Raw genomic sequence first — 18,417 nt, forward strand, 5'->3', positions numbered from 1 at the left:
ATTTAAATCAGAATCACCTTGGTTATCACTGACTTATAGATCGTGAAATGTGTTGTTTTGCTGCAGCAGTACAGTACAAGACAAAAAAATTACAGTAAGTTACAAAAATAAAGGAATGGCACAAAAGAGGGAAAAAATGAGGTCATTCAGAAATCCAAGAGTGCAAGTGAAAAAATTGTCACTGAGTGTGGTTTTACAGTCTCCTATACCCTGTTACTTGTCTTTATCTAACTAATTTGTGTTCTGTGAAATCATTATAAATAATAAAAACTGTAACCTCTCTGTCTTTACTTGGCACTGAGGCTACGTCCACACTACACCGGATAATTTTGAAAACGCCGGTTTCGAGTAAAAATGATAGGCATCCACACTAAGTGTTTTTCAAAATATCTCTGTCCACATTAGACGGATATTTGGGTGAATCTCCTCCTACTGGGAATGCGCAGGACACAGCAAACAAGCGGAGGAAACGATATACTTGGAGTGCGTTTGTCCAGTTATAGAGTAGAAAAACTTAAAAGGAATTGCTCTTGGCTCTCGCGCAGGAGGATTTAAAACTAAAAAAAAAACAAATACTGGAGCATATGGAGGCAACTGACAGGGAGTTCACGGCCAGTATGACCCGGCTGACGACAAACATTGAAAACCTGACTAACTCTGTTGCATTAATAAAGCACCTTGTTAAATGTATAAAACATGTCTGCATCAGTGTTATCTTCTATTGCCATACAATGTTACATCTATTGCCAGAGAAGTACTGCATAAATAGGTAAACCACCTTCATACAAGCAAGGACAGAAAACAGGGCAAAGTGAGTATACTTATTTATTCAGTAAGCTATGGGTCAAAGTATTTGGTGAGTACATTTCTAACCCTCCTGGCTTCAGTCTCGTTGCCGTCTGTTCTGAAATTGTTAGGTTATGTTGGGGATTGCATTCAAGAAAACAACGAAATGCCGCGCTGTCGCCATCTGTTCCGACACGTCATGACAGCGTTTTTAAATAGTCAAAAAAGCTCACTTTACAATTTAACTCTCACGCTATTCACACCGACTGCGCGTCATAACAGCCGTACTGCAGTGCTTGCGCAGTGCCAAGCAGAAGCAGAAAAAGTATTGTTGTTGTGGTGTTGTCATGACAGCGTTTTTAAATCTCTCCGTTTACCCCGTACACACTACAACAGATATTAGGCGTTTTCAGATTTATTCACTCCGGAGACCGTTTCTGAAAATCTCTGTTTTTGGGGGATGAAAACGCTGCTTTGGTGTGGACGGAGGGTCAAAGCGAAGAGAAAAAGCTTCGTTTTCAAAATTACCTGGCGTAGTGTGGATGTAGCCTGAGTGACTTACTGTACAAGTTCATCATATGCAAATTGATACTTAAGTAGTGGTCTACTCCTTGAGCTTCTCTATTTCTCTTTTAAGGACATCTTCCTTAAATGTCCAGTATAATCAGCATTTACTCACAAGTTGAAAAGATAAGTTTTTTTAAAAAATGCAGTAAGTATCTGGCAGCCTTTCCTTTCTAAATTGAGGCAAAAAATCTGCATTATATCCTGATGTATACCCATCTAGAGAGATACAGCACTGTAACAGACTCTTCCAGCCCAACAAGCCAGCACAGTCCAATTACATCCATGTCACCAACTAAATTAATAACCTGTACATCTTTGGAATATGGGAGGAAACCGGAGGACCTGGAGGAAACCCACTTGTCATAAGGAGAACGCACAAACTCCTTACATATAGCAGCAGAACTGAACCCAGTCACTGACACCATAAAAGCATTTTGTCAACTGCAACACCAACTATGCGTCCCATATATACACTGCTGTACCTTATAAAGTGGCTATTGATTGTACATTCATCGTCTTCTGCTGCTGTAGCTCATCCGCTTCAAGATTCAACGTGTTGTGCATTCAGAGCTACTCTTCTGCACACCACTGTTATATCGCATGGCTATTTGGGTTACTGTTGCCTTCCTGTCAGCTTGAACTAGTCTGGCAATTCTCCCCGGACCTCCCTCATTGACAAGTGTTTTCGCCTGCAGAACAGCCACTCACTGGATGATTTTTTTGTTCTCTTTGCACCTTTCCCTGTAAACTCTAGAGGCTGTTGTGCATGAAAATCCCCAGAGATCAGTAGTTTCTGAGATACTCAAACCACCTCATCTGGCATCAATAATTATTCCACGATCAAAGTCAATTTGATTATATTTCTTCCAAACTCTGATGTTTGGCCTGAGCAACAATTGAAACTCTTTACCATGTCTACATGCTTTTCTGTATTGAGTTAGTGCCACATGATTGGCTGATTAGATATTTGCATTAATAAGCAGGTATACAGGTGTATCTGATAAAGTGGCCGTAACATACGATATTCTGCGCAACTCACTTTGACAGGCTCATCGAGTCTTGATGAGAAAAAATATGAAGTGCAAGAAAGGACAGCAGGATTGAAAAATTACTTCACACAGTGAGTCATTGTGATCTTGAACGTATTTTCTGAGAAGATAATGATAATAATTCAAAGTAGTTTCAAATGGAATTGGATATATTGTAAGCTAATAGTTCAACCAGTGCAGCCAGAATAGATGCAATGTGATTCTTCTAAGATTACATTGATCCCCAAAATCGGTGAGGGTTATGTGAGGTAAAAGTTATCTTTCAATATTGCTTTTGGTTTTAACAGACAATGTTTGGAGTGGGCAGCTAATGCCATGAAGAGCATCTATGAAGCTGCTAAGGGTGCCCCTCTCCCCGTCATAAAACACTTGTTTTCTATTGATCTCAGCCAAGTTTCCTAGGTCTCAAAAAAACAGCAGGAGGCAGAAGGAGTCTAAAAAGTAAGAGCCTGCCAAGCATTCTCTGACTTAAGAAGAGCAGGAATGCTCTTCACCTGGCTAAAACATGAGTCCTACACTCTGCAAACTTATCCCCTTGGACCACTTCTGTTTGCCCTCAACACCATTATGCTGTCCTACTTTCACTACCTTTTACTTGTCCTGTTCTTGACCACAACTTCTCTCAACTAATCACCATATTTTTTCTCTTTACCATAGTTTCTCTCCTCAAGTACCCACAATTGAAATGCTGCATCTTCCCAACCATACCATGATTACTGCCTCTTCTTACAGACTGTCCCAACACCATCATCCTTCTCCCCACTGATCTCTTTTGATCCTTACCACTATTACCATCTTCCACACTATTATTTCTCACTTATAACTGCTGTTTCCTCTCACCAATCACTATCTCTCCCGACCGCGTACCACCTCTCTCTTTATCACCATCTCTCAAGTGGTGTCATCCATCCCACCATCACCATCTCTTTCCATTGCATATCATCTCTCCACACTGACTATCCTAGTCCAACTAAAATCCCTCCCTCCAATCACCACCTTTCCCCATTGTCAACCATTTCCCCCTACCATCAGTGCCACTGACTACTATCTTCACGAGTTTGAAAACTGGTTGACAACTAGGATATAGTTCTGGAACACAAAGTTGTGTCACTTGCACTTGTGATCCACTACATAATGTACTGGGTGGGCACAGGAGTACATTCAGCCAGAGACTCATTCCACCGAGATGCAACACAGAGCATCATGGGAAGTCATTCCTGCCTGTGGCCATCAAACTTTACAACTCCTCCCTTGGAGGGTCAGACACCCTGAGTCAATAGGCTGGTCCTGGACTTATTTCCTGGCATAATTTACATATTACTATTTAACTATTTATGGTTTTATTACTATTTATTATTTATGGTGCAACTGTAATAAAAACCAATTTCCCCCAGATCAATAAAGTATGGCTATGACTATTGTCAAGAAATGGAAGTTTTAAAAAAAACTTCTGTTTATTTATAAATATTCTTCTTTTTTCACTTAACTTCCATGACAGCAAATTGTTCTTCATATCTCAAATCCTTGGTAGTGATTTGTGAATTCTGTAAGGGCAAATTACTGTAGAAGATCTAGGTGTCCTTGTACGCTAGTGACTGAAAGCAAGCATGGAAACTTGGTATGCAGGTAAGAAAGATGATACGGTAACATAGTGGTTAATGAAATACTATTACAGGGCAAGTGATTCAGGTTCAGTTCCACCACTGCTCGTAAAAAGTTTATGTTCTCCTTGGGACTGTGTGGGTTTCTTCCAGCTTCCTCACATATTCTAAAGTTCTGTGGGTTAGAATGTTAATTGGACACGTGGCTGTAATTGAGTGGTGTGGGCTTGCTGAGTCAGAGGGGCCTGTTAACGTGCTGTATCTCTAAAGTTAAAAAAAATAAAAGCAAGGCTAATGATACATTGGGCTTCATGACCAGGTTCTGAGCAAAGGAGTGAGTATGTTTTATCGGAATTATGCACGGCTTTGTCCAAAACGAACTGGAAGATTTGACTCTCTAACATAACAAGAGGTCTTTGCATTTGAGGGAGTGCAACTAAGCCTGACCAGACTGATTCTTGCAACGTGTTGAATGAGGATTAGGTTGATCAGGCCAATGTTCATTAGTGCGTATCAGAATGGGAGATGTAATTGAAAGGTAGCATTTCTGATAGGGCTACACAGTCTGAATGTTTGCCATGGCTAGGGATTCAAGAGTCTGGGGTCATGAACTCAGGATATCAGTTAAGACGTGATTCCATTATGCAAAACATAGTGAACTTGTAGAATTTTCTGCCACAGAACCTAGTGGAGTTCAAGTAGCTGAATAAATTTATAACAATTTTCTAAGCTTAAAGAATCAGAATCGAGTTAAAACCACCAGCATATGTTGTGAAAGTCATTAACTTCACAGCAGCAGTACAACGAATGCATGATAAATAGAGGAAAAACTGAATTAAAGTATATGACAATTAAATAGATAGGTTTAAAAATAAGTACTGCAAAAAAACAAAAAAAAAATCTTGGGATGGTGTTTATGGGTTGAATGTCCATTTAGAAAATCAGATAGCAGAGGGGAAGTAGCTGTTCCTAATCACTAAGTGTGTGTCTTCAGGCTTCTGTACCTCCTTCCCAACAGTAACAATGAGAAGAGAGCATATCCTGGGTGGTGGGGGTCCTTAATAATCGACACTGCATTTGTGTCCAAAGGGCTTGTGGGGAAAGAGTGTATCACAGTGATAAGGGATTAGCCATGATCATATTGAATAGCAGATTACCCTCAGATGAATAGTCTAACACACACTTCTGTTATCTGTGCTTTCTATCTTTCTCTTCATTGATTCAAATCCCTGACCCACCAAACTATCATCAATTCATCCTTCCACAACCACTCTACTTCCCAAGTCCATCTACCCATCACAAACCAATGCCTGGAGTCTCTTCCACTGCCATATACACTCTGTCTACCAATCTTCTCTAAATATCACCAACGCCCAACCAGACTTTGTCCTATGTACCGATATTCTTCACTGCCTTAAGACTCTCAAATCCACTTGAGCTTTCCCGTCCAGTTAGTATTCATACCATACAGCTTCAACCCTCCTTATCAACTCCCTGTTCAGATCCATCACAATGTCACAGGATTTCCTTCACAAGAATCAGGCAGCTTGTCATTCAAGTAAACCTTCAAAAGGAAAATCTGTAGGACTGACAAGAAAGGATGTTGGATATTTCCAATATTCTGTTTGTCTCTCTTAGAAACACTCCCATCCCACTGCTCTGAATATCTTGGCCCAGATATACGGACCCATAACTCCACCGAACTGCAATTTTCAGTAAAAGTCGTAGTATTACTGACTTCAGATCAAAAAAGGACAGCTGGGGATAATGGCTCTCCAGCAAATTACACTTATATTCATAACAGCAATACCAGCCTTTTAACCCCTGTCAGAATGAGAGTTGAGTCCAGGCCACTGTATGATGATAAATAGGGTTGTTGTCATGGAAGGTTCACTCACTAATACCAAACAAATACTCAATGTGAATTTTACAAGTAAACTTGGAGCACCACCTTGTGCAACGGGACTGCCTGCAGGGAATTAAGGGGCAGAGACCTAATTTGTGGTCCTTGCAGCTATGTCAATTGATTTTAATAGGTATAAAACCACCTGGGGTGCAAAGTACATGCATGGATCTTGCTGTCTGAATTGTCAATAAATGTTGCTGGAACATAAAACTTCAAACTGGGAGAGAACCACTGCAGTAGTGACTTCTCTATATTGTACAACAAAAGCAGAGAGGGAGAGAAAAATCTTTAACATCAAAATGTTATTAAAACAAACATTATGATGGAAAAGCAATAAAGAATGTCGAGTGCAATTTTTTTTTCCAGATGGAAAAGAAAGTAGATCTTTGGTTGCAACTTTAATTATTTCAACTTATGCTTATTCTGAGAAGGCAATTTAAAACCCACATCATCTTCTGTTTAATTAAAGAACTTCAAAGATTGCAGCCCATTTGCAGAGTAATGCATAATTATTTTATATCCCATAAAATACAAAATGACTATTATCGTATGGTTAATTAATTCTGATTATTTCTTAATTATAACTTAATTACATCTTAACTCATTTAATCTCCAAAAAAAAAGACTTTAACTGCATCCTGAAGGCTTTCATTTTGGGGGTAAATTTTGTGCAAAGTTCTGCCCCCTCATTATAAAGCTAGCTAATGGATAAAAGTGTAGTTTCTGCTGAACCTATTGCAGCAAAGAGGAAAAAGACCAAAGAAAATTCATCCAAAGGCTTCAGACCTGCCCTCAGGCACAAACCAAGGAAGAATACAATACACATCACTACCTGAACAGGAGACAGACAGCAAATTAACTGGGGAAATCACATAAAAAGCAATCAATAAAATATTAAAATAATTCAATGGAGTTGGCAATAAAATGTATAAACAATTAATGTTCTCCAAGACATGCAGGAATACACAGTATAAAGGATTGTTTGACTATGAATCTTGACAATCAGATAATGCTGAGTACATTGAAATGGATAACAAATAAAACTATCAAGCACATCATGTTCATTATTTCTGAAAGGATCTGAATACTATTTACTTTTAATATGAATCTAAAATTCTTAACATATCCTTCAGTATTAAATTAAATATGGTAATATTTAATTAAATGCCACATGAACCAAGCATTCTTGTCTCAAATGTTGCAATATTTTTAATAAAACTCTGGCATTACTGGAAATTTTTGTTTTTTTTAGGTTTTGAACTCACAAAAATACAAGAATGAGAAGCATAAGATGGATATAGGGGCCTTGATGCCTGATGATCTATTTATTGAGAGATTCGATGATCTCTTACCTCAGCATCACTTTCCTGCACTAACTCCATATCCTTAGATTCCCACAGTATCCAAAAATCTATCCACTTCCACCTTGAACACACTCAGTGACTGAGCCGCAACAATCCTTTTCTGCAGAAGCTTGCAAGGATGAATGAATTTCTTGTCATCTCTGTCCTGAATCTACATTATCAGACTGTAATTCCTGGTTCTACATATCCCAAGCAGGGGGTACATCAATTATGCATCTACCCTTGGTATCGACAAACAAAGTACATTTCAGTGAAAACACCTCTCAGTCTTCTAAGCGCAAGAAAAATATAGGCAATTTCTTCTGACTCAACAATCTCCTTATCTCAGGGCTCAATCTGGTGATCATTTTTTCCTCTCTCTCTGTTAGACTATACATTTTCTTAGGAGGGAAACAAGATCTGTACATAGCGCTCTAAGTGTGGTCTCATTAGTAGGGTCCAATGTAATTACAGTAAGACATCTTTACACCTACCTGCTGTAGCAGTATGTTAACTTTCAGGAATTTGTGTACAAGGGCACTCAGGTCCTTCTGTACACTGACACCTTTCAAATGTTCACCATTTTAAAAGCTATTTCACTTTTTAAACTAAAGTAAAATGTTTGAGTACATACATGTCACTACATACAACCCTGAGTTTCTTTGTCCTGCAGACGTACTCAGCAAATCTATAGAATAGTAACTATAAGTAGGATCAATAAAAAAGCAAGTAGAGCATAGAAGACAACAAACTGTGCAAATGCAAATATAAATAAATAGAAATAAATAAAGAGAGCATGAAATTAATGAGTCCTTAAAGTGAGACCATTGGTTGCGGGAACATCTCAATAGATGAGTGTAGTTATCCTCTTTTGTTCCAGAGCCTGATGGTTTGAGGGGTAGTAACTGTTCTTGAACCTGGTGCTGTGAATCCTGAGGTACCTTCTACCTGATGGCAGCAGCAAGAACAGAGCATGGCCTGGGTGGTGAGGATCTCTGATGATGGATACTGCTTTCCTAAGACAGTGTTTCACGTAGATGTGCTCAATGTACATTTCTCTCCATTATATTTCATCTCTCATGTCTTTGCCTATTCAATTCATCTGCTTACATCCCCTGAGGGATCTCGGCTATCTCCTCACAGCCTACGCTTGCGCTCAAAATTCTGTCAACAAATCTGGATATTTTACACATAGACTCCTGATATGAATATTGGATAAAGATTATGCACTGCTCGTGCTTTTACTTTCTGTTTTTCATCTCAATCATGTTACTGAACAGACCATATATACATTTTTAAAGTTAACTGGAACATTCTAAAAATAAAATATACATTCTGCAAAACAGACATTCATTTTTGGCATAATGTTTTATCAGTGTCAAACAATCTTCTTTCCATGTATTTCTTTTCCTTTTGTATTTGTTCAGTTACAATTGGAGCATTCAACACAAATATAACTTATTTAATGAAAGAGAGGTTACTTTTTTCTAAAAGAACCACAAGCTGTTTTGTGATAATTCAGAAATGGCTGTGGTTGTTAGAGGTCAGTCATAGCCCCAGGGCATCAATGCAGAAGCCCCTCAGGGCAGTCCTTCAACTGTTTCATCGATGCATTTTTTCTGTGACAGTCAGAATTATAATAGTGGCTGCAAAATCAGATCATAGGCATGTTATCCTGTGTGGGTGATATAACTTGTAACATTCCAGTCAACCCAGTGCAGATACAACTCTCTAAAGGCTTAATACCACTGAGAAGAAATCAGCCCACTGGATTACACACCATCCACCATCATCAACATTTATTTTGACTACAGTGTGTACCACCTACAAAATACATTATAGTTGTTCTACTGCAACCACACCTTCTTGACTTGCATCACCAAGAATAGGGGCAGAAAATGCCCAGGAACATGACCACTTGCAGAGTCCCTTTTTCACATATATAACGTGATAACAGGTCCTTTTGGCCCAATGAGACCACAGGTTCCATTACAGCCACGTGACCAATTAACCTACTAAGCCATACATCTTTGGAATGCAGGAGAAAGCAGAGCACCCAGAGAAAACCCACACAATCACAGGGAGAAGTAGAGACTCCTTTCTTACCACAGTGGAATTGAACCCCGGTCGCTGGTGCTATAATAGTGTTATGCTAATCACCACACCACTGTGGCACCCCTTGCATTCTCTAACTTGGAAATATAGATGTAAATTTAAATATTTATGAAAATATTCTCTCCCTGGAAATGTATTGTTGTTTCTTCATTTCTCACAATGTCTAAATCCCAACCGCACTGTGGAAATATTTCCACAAGATGGATTCACCAGCTCCAGATTGCAACATTACCTTCTCAATGAGAACTAATGATGGAGAAAAGAACAGGCCTTGGTAGCAATGCCCACATTTCAAACAAAAATGTTTAGAAAGTAATGAAATTGACAAAAGCCATCAAATTCATTGTTAACCTCTGAAGAATCACTATAAAGTTTATTATTAGCAAGGGAAGTTTTCTTACCTGCCTATATTCTTCCAAGTCTGTTTTGTTTCCAACCAAAACTATTGGAATATCATATGTGTGCCGAACACGATAGATGAGCTCCTTGAATTCTGCAGCTTCCTGGAATGATCGGCGGTCAGTAATAGAGTAACAAATTATAAAACCTTCTCCACCTCTCATGTATTGGTCCCTCATGGCTGTGAATTCTGCCTGCAGATAAGCATGAAGAGCAGAAAATATTACCAATAAATGAAAGGAGAACATTTAAATACAAGCCTCCAACACTCAAGTGTAAATTCTCCTATACTTTGATGAAATGATCTGCATGCTTCTTCTGCTAGGTAATTGGAAATGATTTGATTAACTATTTTTTATGATAGAGAAAAGTCAAATTTAGAAGCAAGATTTCAATTTGATTCTTTATACTGAGTTAACTAATCTTGTTCAGATTGTGGGATAAAGGAAATTGCTTTTCGGTTAATGAGAGGAAACAACTATTCCCTCTTGTATATCAGTCTGATGACACTCTCCAGCAACCCCTTCCCTCCAACCAAATTTGTTTATCGGATACAACTTGCAGTACGCTCTTCTGGCCCTTCGAGCCACGCTGCCCAGCAACTCCTGACTTAATCCTAGCCTAATCACAGAAATACTTACAATGACCAATTAATTTCTTTGGACTGTGGGAGGAAACCAGAGCACCCAGAGAAAACCCTTGCAGTCACAGGAAGAACGTATAAACTCCTTACAGACAGTAGTGGGAAGTGAACCTGGGTCGCTGATACTGTGAAGTGTTAGGCTAACCACTAAGCTATCATAAGTCCTGAATATAAGTATAGCATTAGAGTTGTGGAGTCTAACTATCATGGAGACAGCATGGCAACAGGTCCTTTGGCCTAACTGGTCACTGTAGATTAAGGTAGCCATCTAAGCTAATCCCATTTGCCACATTGTTCTAAATCTTTCCTACATAGTTACCTGCCCAAGTAGATTCATATATTATATATGCCCATATAACTTCAAAATTATGTACTCCAGTTTGTTTGCTGGGATTACTCACTGCAGAAGCAAACACGGATATTGGTGGATGGGATATAAAAAGCTACTCAAGTGCTGATACTAAAATTTATAGCTGAATAATGTAGAGTGTCTTCAATATGTTAAGTTGCTTTCATAACTGATTCTCCAAAATACACATATACTGAGCAAAGTAAATCATTAAATTGGTTTATTATTGTCACATGTACTAAGGTGCAGTGAAAAACTTGTCTTGCACACTATTCATACTGATCAACAGTGCATTGAGGTAGTATAAGGTAAAATAATAATAGAATGCAGAATAAAGCATCTTCAAGGCAATGAATTTAGATTTAAAAGAGTACAATGATTAGAATAAAATGAATGGATCTGCAGAGAGCAGCTTGCAACAAATTGCTGCACTCTAGCACCAATATGACCCAAAATAAAGGCTCTGCATTAGTTATTTTATCGCTTTAGTGTCTAGGCTTGCTCAGTGCTAGACACTAAAACACCCAGGTGCTTTTTCATAACTGGCCAAAGCTCGTGAATCAACTGCATAGGCTTCGCTTTCCATTTTCCTCTGGGCTACTACAAGAAAGTATCACTCTCTTTCTGCTCTGCCTCAGCTCACCTTCAGCAGAAATTCCAATTTCCTTGTTACCTCTGGACTGCAGTATTCCGACACATTTTGGGTCTCATTCAACTTTGAGATATTTCAAGTTCTGCTGTCCCTATTCTAGCCCACCCAGTTTCTGTTTGCCTACTTCACCTGTGCTTTCTGACCAATATTGTTTCAGCATAACTTAATCTTTTTAAAAGAATCTGTTATTTTCCAATTCAGCTTTGTCCTTTTGTGTTTATTTAATCTATGCTAGCAATATAATGCTTAGAGAAACTAGAACTTTTGATTGCCTCGAATTTAATTGATTCTTTTTTCAGCAGCTGCTGAAGCTTTAGACTTTGGAATTCAGTCTCTAAACATTTTTAGCTTCTTTATTTCTCTTTCAGACTGAAAAAAAATCACTCAATTTGACCAGGCTCTTGTATTTTCTCATAGAGCTGGTGTCTTTTTTTTTAATTTTGTAACAATAAAAGTTTATAGAAGTAAAATTGTTGCTGTTGTTTGAAGAATTGCACTGAACAGTGGACCCTGAGGCTAAGACACACCAGTGCTACTGTACTTATCATTAGCATTAGTTATTATTTTAATGGCTATCTGGTTGAATTATATTTGTCAGTTACTTACTGAAAATAATTGCAAAATTACTCAAGTAATCAAAAGATCACAGGAGTTATAAGACCTCTCCCCCTAATGCTTCATTCTTTTCAGGCCTCCAAACAGTCCTTCTGGGTGAGGAAGCACTACACCTATGAATCTGCTGGGGTCATCATTTGTGTCCGGTGCTCACAATGCAGACTCCTCTACCTTGGTGAGGCCCGTCATAAATTGAGGGACCGCTTCCTTGAGCACCTCTGCACCATCAGGCAAAAGCGGAAACTCCCAGTGGTCTAAGTTTTAATTTCAATTCCCATTCCCATTCCAGCAGTTTGGTCCATGGCTTCCCCTTGTGTCAAGATGAAGCCACACTCAGGTTGGAGGAGCAACACCTTATATTCCGTCTGGGTAGCCTCCAACCTGATGGCAGGAATATCAATTTTTCCTTTTGGTAATTGTTTTTGCCTCCTTCACCCCTTTTCTTCTCTTCCCCACTCTGGCCTTTTACCCCTTCTTACCTCACTATCAACTCCCACTGGTTCCCCTCCTCCTTCCTTTTCTCCCATTGTCCACTCTTCTCTCCTATCAGATTCCTACCTTCAAGCCTTTTAGCTTTCTTACCCACCTGGCTTCACCTACTCTAGCTATCCCCCTTCCTCTCCCCCATCTTTTGGTATCTTCCCCCTTCCTTTCCAGTTCTGAAGAAGGGTCTTGGCCCAAAACATTGACTGTTCATTCATCTCCATAGATACTGCCTGACCCGCCAAGTTCCTCCAGCAATTTGCGTGTGTTGCTTTGAATTTCCAGCATTTGCATGTTTTCTCACGTTTATTTTGGTCGCCTCAATTCAGGAAGGACGTGGAAACCACAGAAAGGGTGCAGAGGAGATTTACAAGGATGCCTTATGAGAATAGGTTGTGTGAACTTGGCCTTTTCTCCTTGGAGCGATGGAGGATGAGAGGTGACCTGATAGAGGTGTACAAAATGATGAGAGGCATTGATCGCGTGGATAGTCAGAGGCTTTTTCCCAGGGCTAGCACGAGTGGGCATAGTTTTAAGGTGCTTGGAAGTAGGTACAGAGGAGATGTCAGCGGTAAGGTTTTTACACAGAGAGTGGTGAGTGCGTGGAATGGGCTGCCGACAGCGGTGGTGGAGGCAGAAATGATAGGGTCTTTTAAGAGGCTCCTGGATAGATACGTGGAGCTTAGAAAAATAGAGGGCTATGGGTAAGCGGAGGTAGATAAGGACATGTTTGGCACAGCTTTGTGGGCCGAAGGGCTTGTATTGTCCTGTAAGTTTTCTATGCTTCTATTGTTCTCAGTACTCCAGCGTCCCCAGAAAATTCTTTCTTATTGTGCTTTTGTTCCAGATCAGTTGTAACCTTTTATCTCAGTTTTTGCATTGAGCTCCTTTCTCTTGTTAATGAAGGTGATGATTATTAATGTAGTTTGTTACTTCTTCACAAAGATCTACATCCTATTTTCAGAGATTGTGACAAAATTTGTAATCACTTCTCTTCACTCTAATTTTGCAGTAAATGATTACTTGGAAATGCTCCACAGGTAAGCCCTGAATTCATGAAGGACAGTTTACATGTCCAGGTTCTTCCATAAATCTTCCATAGATGCCTGAACTTGAATCTGTAAATCCAATTCGTCAATAAGGCTGCTTCCTTGCCCTTGTCTGTGCTCACTTCACTTGCAATATCATAGAAGAATTGAGTTAATGTTCTTTTCCCTCCAGCATCAACATGTGTCTCTTGTTGGGTTGGATTGAATTGAATTGACTTTATTTTTTGCATCCTTCACATACATGAGGAGTAAAAATCTTTATGTTACATCTCCATCTAAATGTGCAAAGTGCAATAAATAGAACAGTCAATGTAACATAGAGTACACTCAAATCAGCGTGAGTTCATCCGTCTGATGGCCTGGTGGAAGAAGCTGTCCCGGAGCCTGTTGGTCCTGGCTTTTATGCTGCAGTACCACTTCCTGGATGGTAACAGCTGGAATAGACTGTGGTTGGGATGACTTGGGTCCCCAGTGATCTTACAGACCCTTTTTACACACCTGTCCTTGTAAATGTCCTGAAACATGGGAAGTTCACAACTACAGATGCGCTGGACTGTCCGTACCACTCTCTACAGAGTCCTGTGATTAAGGGAGGTGCAGTTCCCATACCAGGCAGTGATGCAGCCAGTCAGGATGCTCTCAATTGTGCCCCAGTAGAAAGTTCTTAGGATTTCGGGGCCCATACCAAACTTCCTCAACCGTCTAAGGTGAAAAAGGCGCTGTTGTGCCTTTTTCACCACACAAATGGCGTGTACAGACCACGTGAAGTCCTCAGTGATGTGGATGCTGAGGAAGCTGTTTACCCTCTCAACCTGAGATCCATTGATGTCATAGTTTACAAACTCATATTCATCAAATACTTTAGGAGTTATAAATTGGATTGAATAGTGATGCAGTTGATATGTTTTACCATCTGATTCTACTGAAGAGGGTATCAATGAGAGAGCTTCAGATACAGAGGATGATGATGGAAATGGATGGTCAGGTCCAAGCAGAGAGAATCTCAGAGGGTTGTAGTGTCTGAAGCCAATTAATGGGAAGAGAGGTTGGGGTGAGGGCAGCTGCTGAATATTGGAGAGGAGTGAGCTTGATAGTCAGTTTAATATTAGTAATCAGTTGTTGTGGTGGCAGGTTCATTTTAGGGGAGAGGAGATGTGGAGGTGCAATAAGTATCCGATGATCTGATCACACGATGTATTTACGCACATGGCCTGCTTCTGCATAAGCAGCCTGTAGATTGTATCAATCTAAAGTGGAGTTCAAGTGGATATTGTACATATTCAGATATCATTGCACATGTCCAGAGTCCATAGGATCACAAAACTACAAGACATATGAGCAGAATCAGGCCATTTGGCTCATTGAGTCTGCTCCGCCATTCAATCATGGCTGATTTATTAACCCTCTTAACTCCATTCTCCTGCCTCCACCACATAACCTTTGACGCCCTTACTAATTAAGAATCTGTCAAAGTCTGTTTTAAATATACCCAATGACTTGGTCTCCACAACCAAACGTGGCAACGAATTCTGCAGATTCATGGCAATCCGGCTGAAGAATTTCCTCCTCATCTCTATTCAAGGGTTATGTCCTTGTATTTTGAGGTTGTGCCCTCTGGTCTTAGAGTCTCCCTGATGGAAACATCCTCTCAACTCTGTTGAGTCTTTGCTGAATTAGGACAGGTTACCAAGAAGGAAACTCAGCAACCAACCCACTCTCCAACTTCTCTTCCCACCAATCGGCCTCTGTGCCCTCATTACAACAACCGTGGATTCTTTCCTCAATGACCCTACCATCCACTTCCACTGTCCCCTCTAGTGTCTTGAGCCTATTCAATGAGGTAAGATCCTATCAACCTGATATAACAATGAATATTCTAGGATCAGGCACAAAATTAAAGTGTTTGTGAGTGCCAATGGACCAGTAAGTTTTGCCCATAATGAGACTTTAAAATATCAGCTAAGCTCCACGTACTCCTGCTACTTAATATTCCTGTCCTCACTCACCTTCCTGAGTCCTCAACACTAGCCTAATGGTACTGAGGACCTCAACTTTGCTATAGAAATTCTCCAACTTCTCACATTATCATGCATCTGTAATATCTTTAAGTCAGTGTGTATTCTGGCTTGTTCTGGGGCCCACAGCTGGAAAACTTGTGTTTGAATAATTTTCTTCAGTTTCCCTACCCTGAAGGCAGAATAATACTACTGTCAGTTACTCAAACTATGGAGTGCTGCCTTTATAGGCATGACAGCCTGTTTGCAAGCAACTATGCCAGTGCAGCATCAAAATACTTAATGTTTGATCTATTATACCTCAACATTTTTTCCAGTTCAGGGCTGCTCTGAAAGCATTGGTTAAAATCTTTAATGAGAATTCACACTTGTGATAAACATGATCCAAACCATTAAAACATAACAGAATTTCTAGAATTAAAATACTGCTACATTTCTGCAGTTTTTTAAAAATGCAATCTATCAAACCTGTTTGAGTGAAACTTCCCTGATAAAAATGACCTGGATTCCACCTCTCAATTACCACTATCCACCAGATATGTGTTTTGAGAGTTTATTTGCATTATGATCAAAGATGGGGGTAAACAAACAAAAATAATATACTGTTAGTCTTGTGTTTATTTGTATCCTCCTGAGACCTGTTTTGGATTGGCTCTAGGTTGAAAGTAGTTTCTTTGTGACAAAATTCAGACAGATTTTTTTATGAAACCCAAAGAAATAACGCATGGAAATTGTCAGATTGTGTTGCAGTGAGAAGAGAGCTACAACTGTTCAGCACCACATGTATATTAAATGTAAAAAGCATTCTGTACTTCCTACCCTCCTGCCAGACTGTCACAGAACAACTGTTCTTGTGAGGCTTCCACTTCTCAATTTTGACACAGTGCCTACAATTCCTTGAATCATTACACTAATGACCCAAGTGGCAGCATGGAGAGTTATCTTAAATCAAAAAATAAAAACTTACTTTCTTGTTTTCCATTTTGTAAAATAGATATTTTGACAGAATTCTACTACTGAGAATTGTAGTTGTTTTCTTGGTCTCAATGCCCCCTGGGTTAAGTTCCTGAATGTTTTCAACTGAACCACGGTACTCAAACATCTGGAAACCCAGACAGTGCTACATAAATGAGGAATACCATGATGGTCATAATATTATCAGACTTTTACAGAATACACATCTCCGTCTCTCTCCAGTCTATTTATTGAGGAGCAAAGGAAAAGTAGCAGCTCACTTGTCCTAGTTCAGCCATTTAATTAAATCATGGCTAATCTCTGATCAAACTTTCTTATTCAATCTCTCAAAGTTTTTATGTTCAAATAAAGTCATTGTCAAAGCACATATATGTTCAAAGTTCAAAGTAAATTCATTATTAAAGTACATATATGAGACCATTAGATATAGGTGCAGGATGAGGCCATTTGGCCCATTCAGTCTACTCTGCTGTTCCAACATGGCTGATCCATTTTCCCTCTCAGCTCCAGTCTCCCACCTTCTCCCCGTATCCCTTCATGCCCTGACTAATCACAAACGTCTATCAGCCTCTGCCTTAGATATACAGTGCCTATAAAAAGTATTCGTTCCCCCCCCCTCAAGAAGTTTTCATGTTTTATTGTTTTAGAACATTGAATCACTCTGGATTTAATTTGGCTTTTTTAACACTGATCAACAGAAACAGACTCTTCCGTGTCAAAGTGAAAACAGATCTCTACAAAGTGGTCTTAATTAATTACAAATATAAAACGCAAAATAATTGATTGCATAAGTATTCACCCCTCCCCTTTAATATGACACTCCAAATCATCATTGGTGTAGCCAATTGGTTTTATAAGTCACATAATTAGTTAAATAGAGATCTGTTTTGGAGACCTGTGTGCAGTCAAGGTGCTTCAATCGATTACAGTAAAAATACACCTGTATCTGGAAGGTCCTACTGTTGGTGAGGCAGTATCTTGGCAAAACTACACATGAGGACAAAATAACACTCCAAGCAACCTTGCGAAAAAGTTATTGCAAAGCACAAGTCGGGGATGAATACAAGAACATTTCCAAGTCACTGAATATCCCTTGGAGTACAATTAAGAAATGGAAAGAATATGGCACACCTGTAAATCTGCCTAGAGCAGGCCATCCTCAAAAACTGACTGACCGTGCAAGAAGGGGACAAGTGAGGGAAGCCACCACTATGACAACCCTGGAGGAGTTATAAACTTCAGGTGCTGAGATGGGAGAGACTGTGCATACAACCTGTCATAAAAAGCAATGAAACAAACTTTTAACATCGTAAACTAGTGGGTTGTTGTTCTGTCTCCGGTTTGCTGTGAAAATGGGGGACACCTCCCTCTCCCTCATTAGGGAGAGAGAGAACCTGTGGTTTGTTGAATGCCGGATGAAATGCAAAGTGTTTGGAGTCACTGCAGGTCTGTACCTTTGCTATTGCCTAGCTCACGCTTGTGCTCGGCGGTGGAGCTGATGCTTGCTTTTTTTTTGCTGCTGTAGGGAGGGAGGATTGTTGCTCGCTGCTGCTTAAGTGTGGGAGGGGGGAACTGGGGGAGACTTTGGCGTTCTCATGTTTAACTGTTCATTCTTTGGGGCACTTCTCTGCTTTTGTGGATATTTGTGAGAAAAAGCATTTCAGGATGTATATTGTATACATTTCTCCGACATTAAGTTGGACCTTTGAACTGTTGTCTGTGGTGCTTCACCAGTCAAAACTTTACGGGAGAATAGCAAAAAGAGAGCCTGCGTTGAAAGAAACTCACATGAAATCTTGGCTAGAATTTGCCAGCAGGCAAGCGGGAGACTCTGAAGTCAGCTGGAAGAAGGTTCTGTGGTCTGATGAAA

The 18,417-nt window shown here is 39.7% G+C and overlaps 1 protein-coding gene across 7 annotated transcripts in view; it reads right to left on the reverse strand.

Annotated features, from left to right (window-relative positions):
- The window catches only part of LOC134343921 (GTP-binding protein Rit2-like), a 402,328-nt gene that overhangs the window by 151,923 nt on the left and 231,988 nt on the right, over nucleotides 1–18,417 (reverse strand). For all 7 annotated transcript variants that reach the window (XM_063042848.1, XM_063042850.1, XM_063042851.1 and 4 more), the window contains one exon: nucleotides 9,769–9,960. In XM_063042848.1, coding sequence (XP_062898918.1) covers nucleotides 9,769–9,960 — 192 coding nt within the window. The remainder of the gene's footprint in view (nucleotides 1–9,768; nucleotides 9,961–18,417) is intronic.

This window comes from Mobula hypostoma, chromosome 3, assembly GCF_963921235.1.
Source record: "Mobula hypostoma chromosome 3, sMobHyp1.1, whole genome shotgun sequence".
Lineage (NCBI taxonomy): Eukaryota > Metazoa > Chordata > Chondrichthyes > Myliobatiformes > Myliobatidae > Mobula > Mobula hypostoma.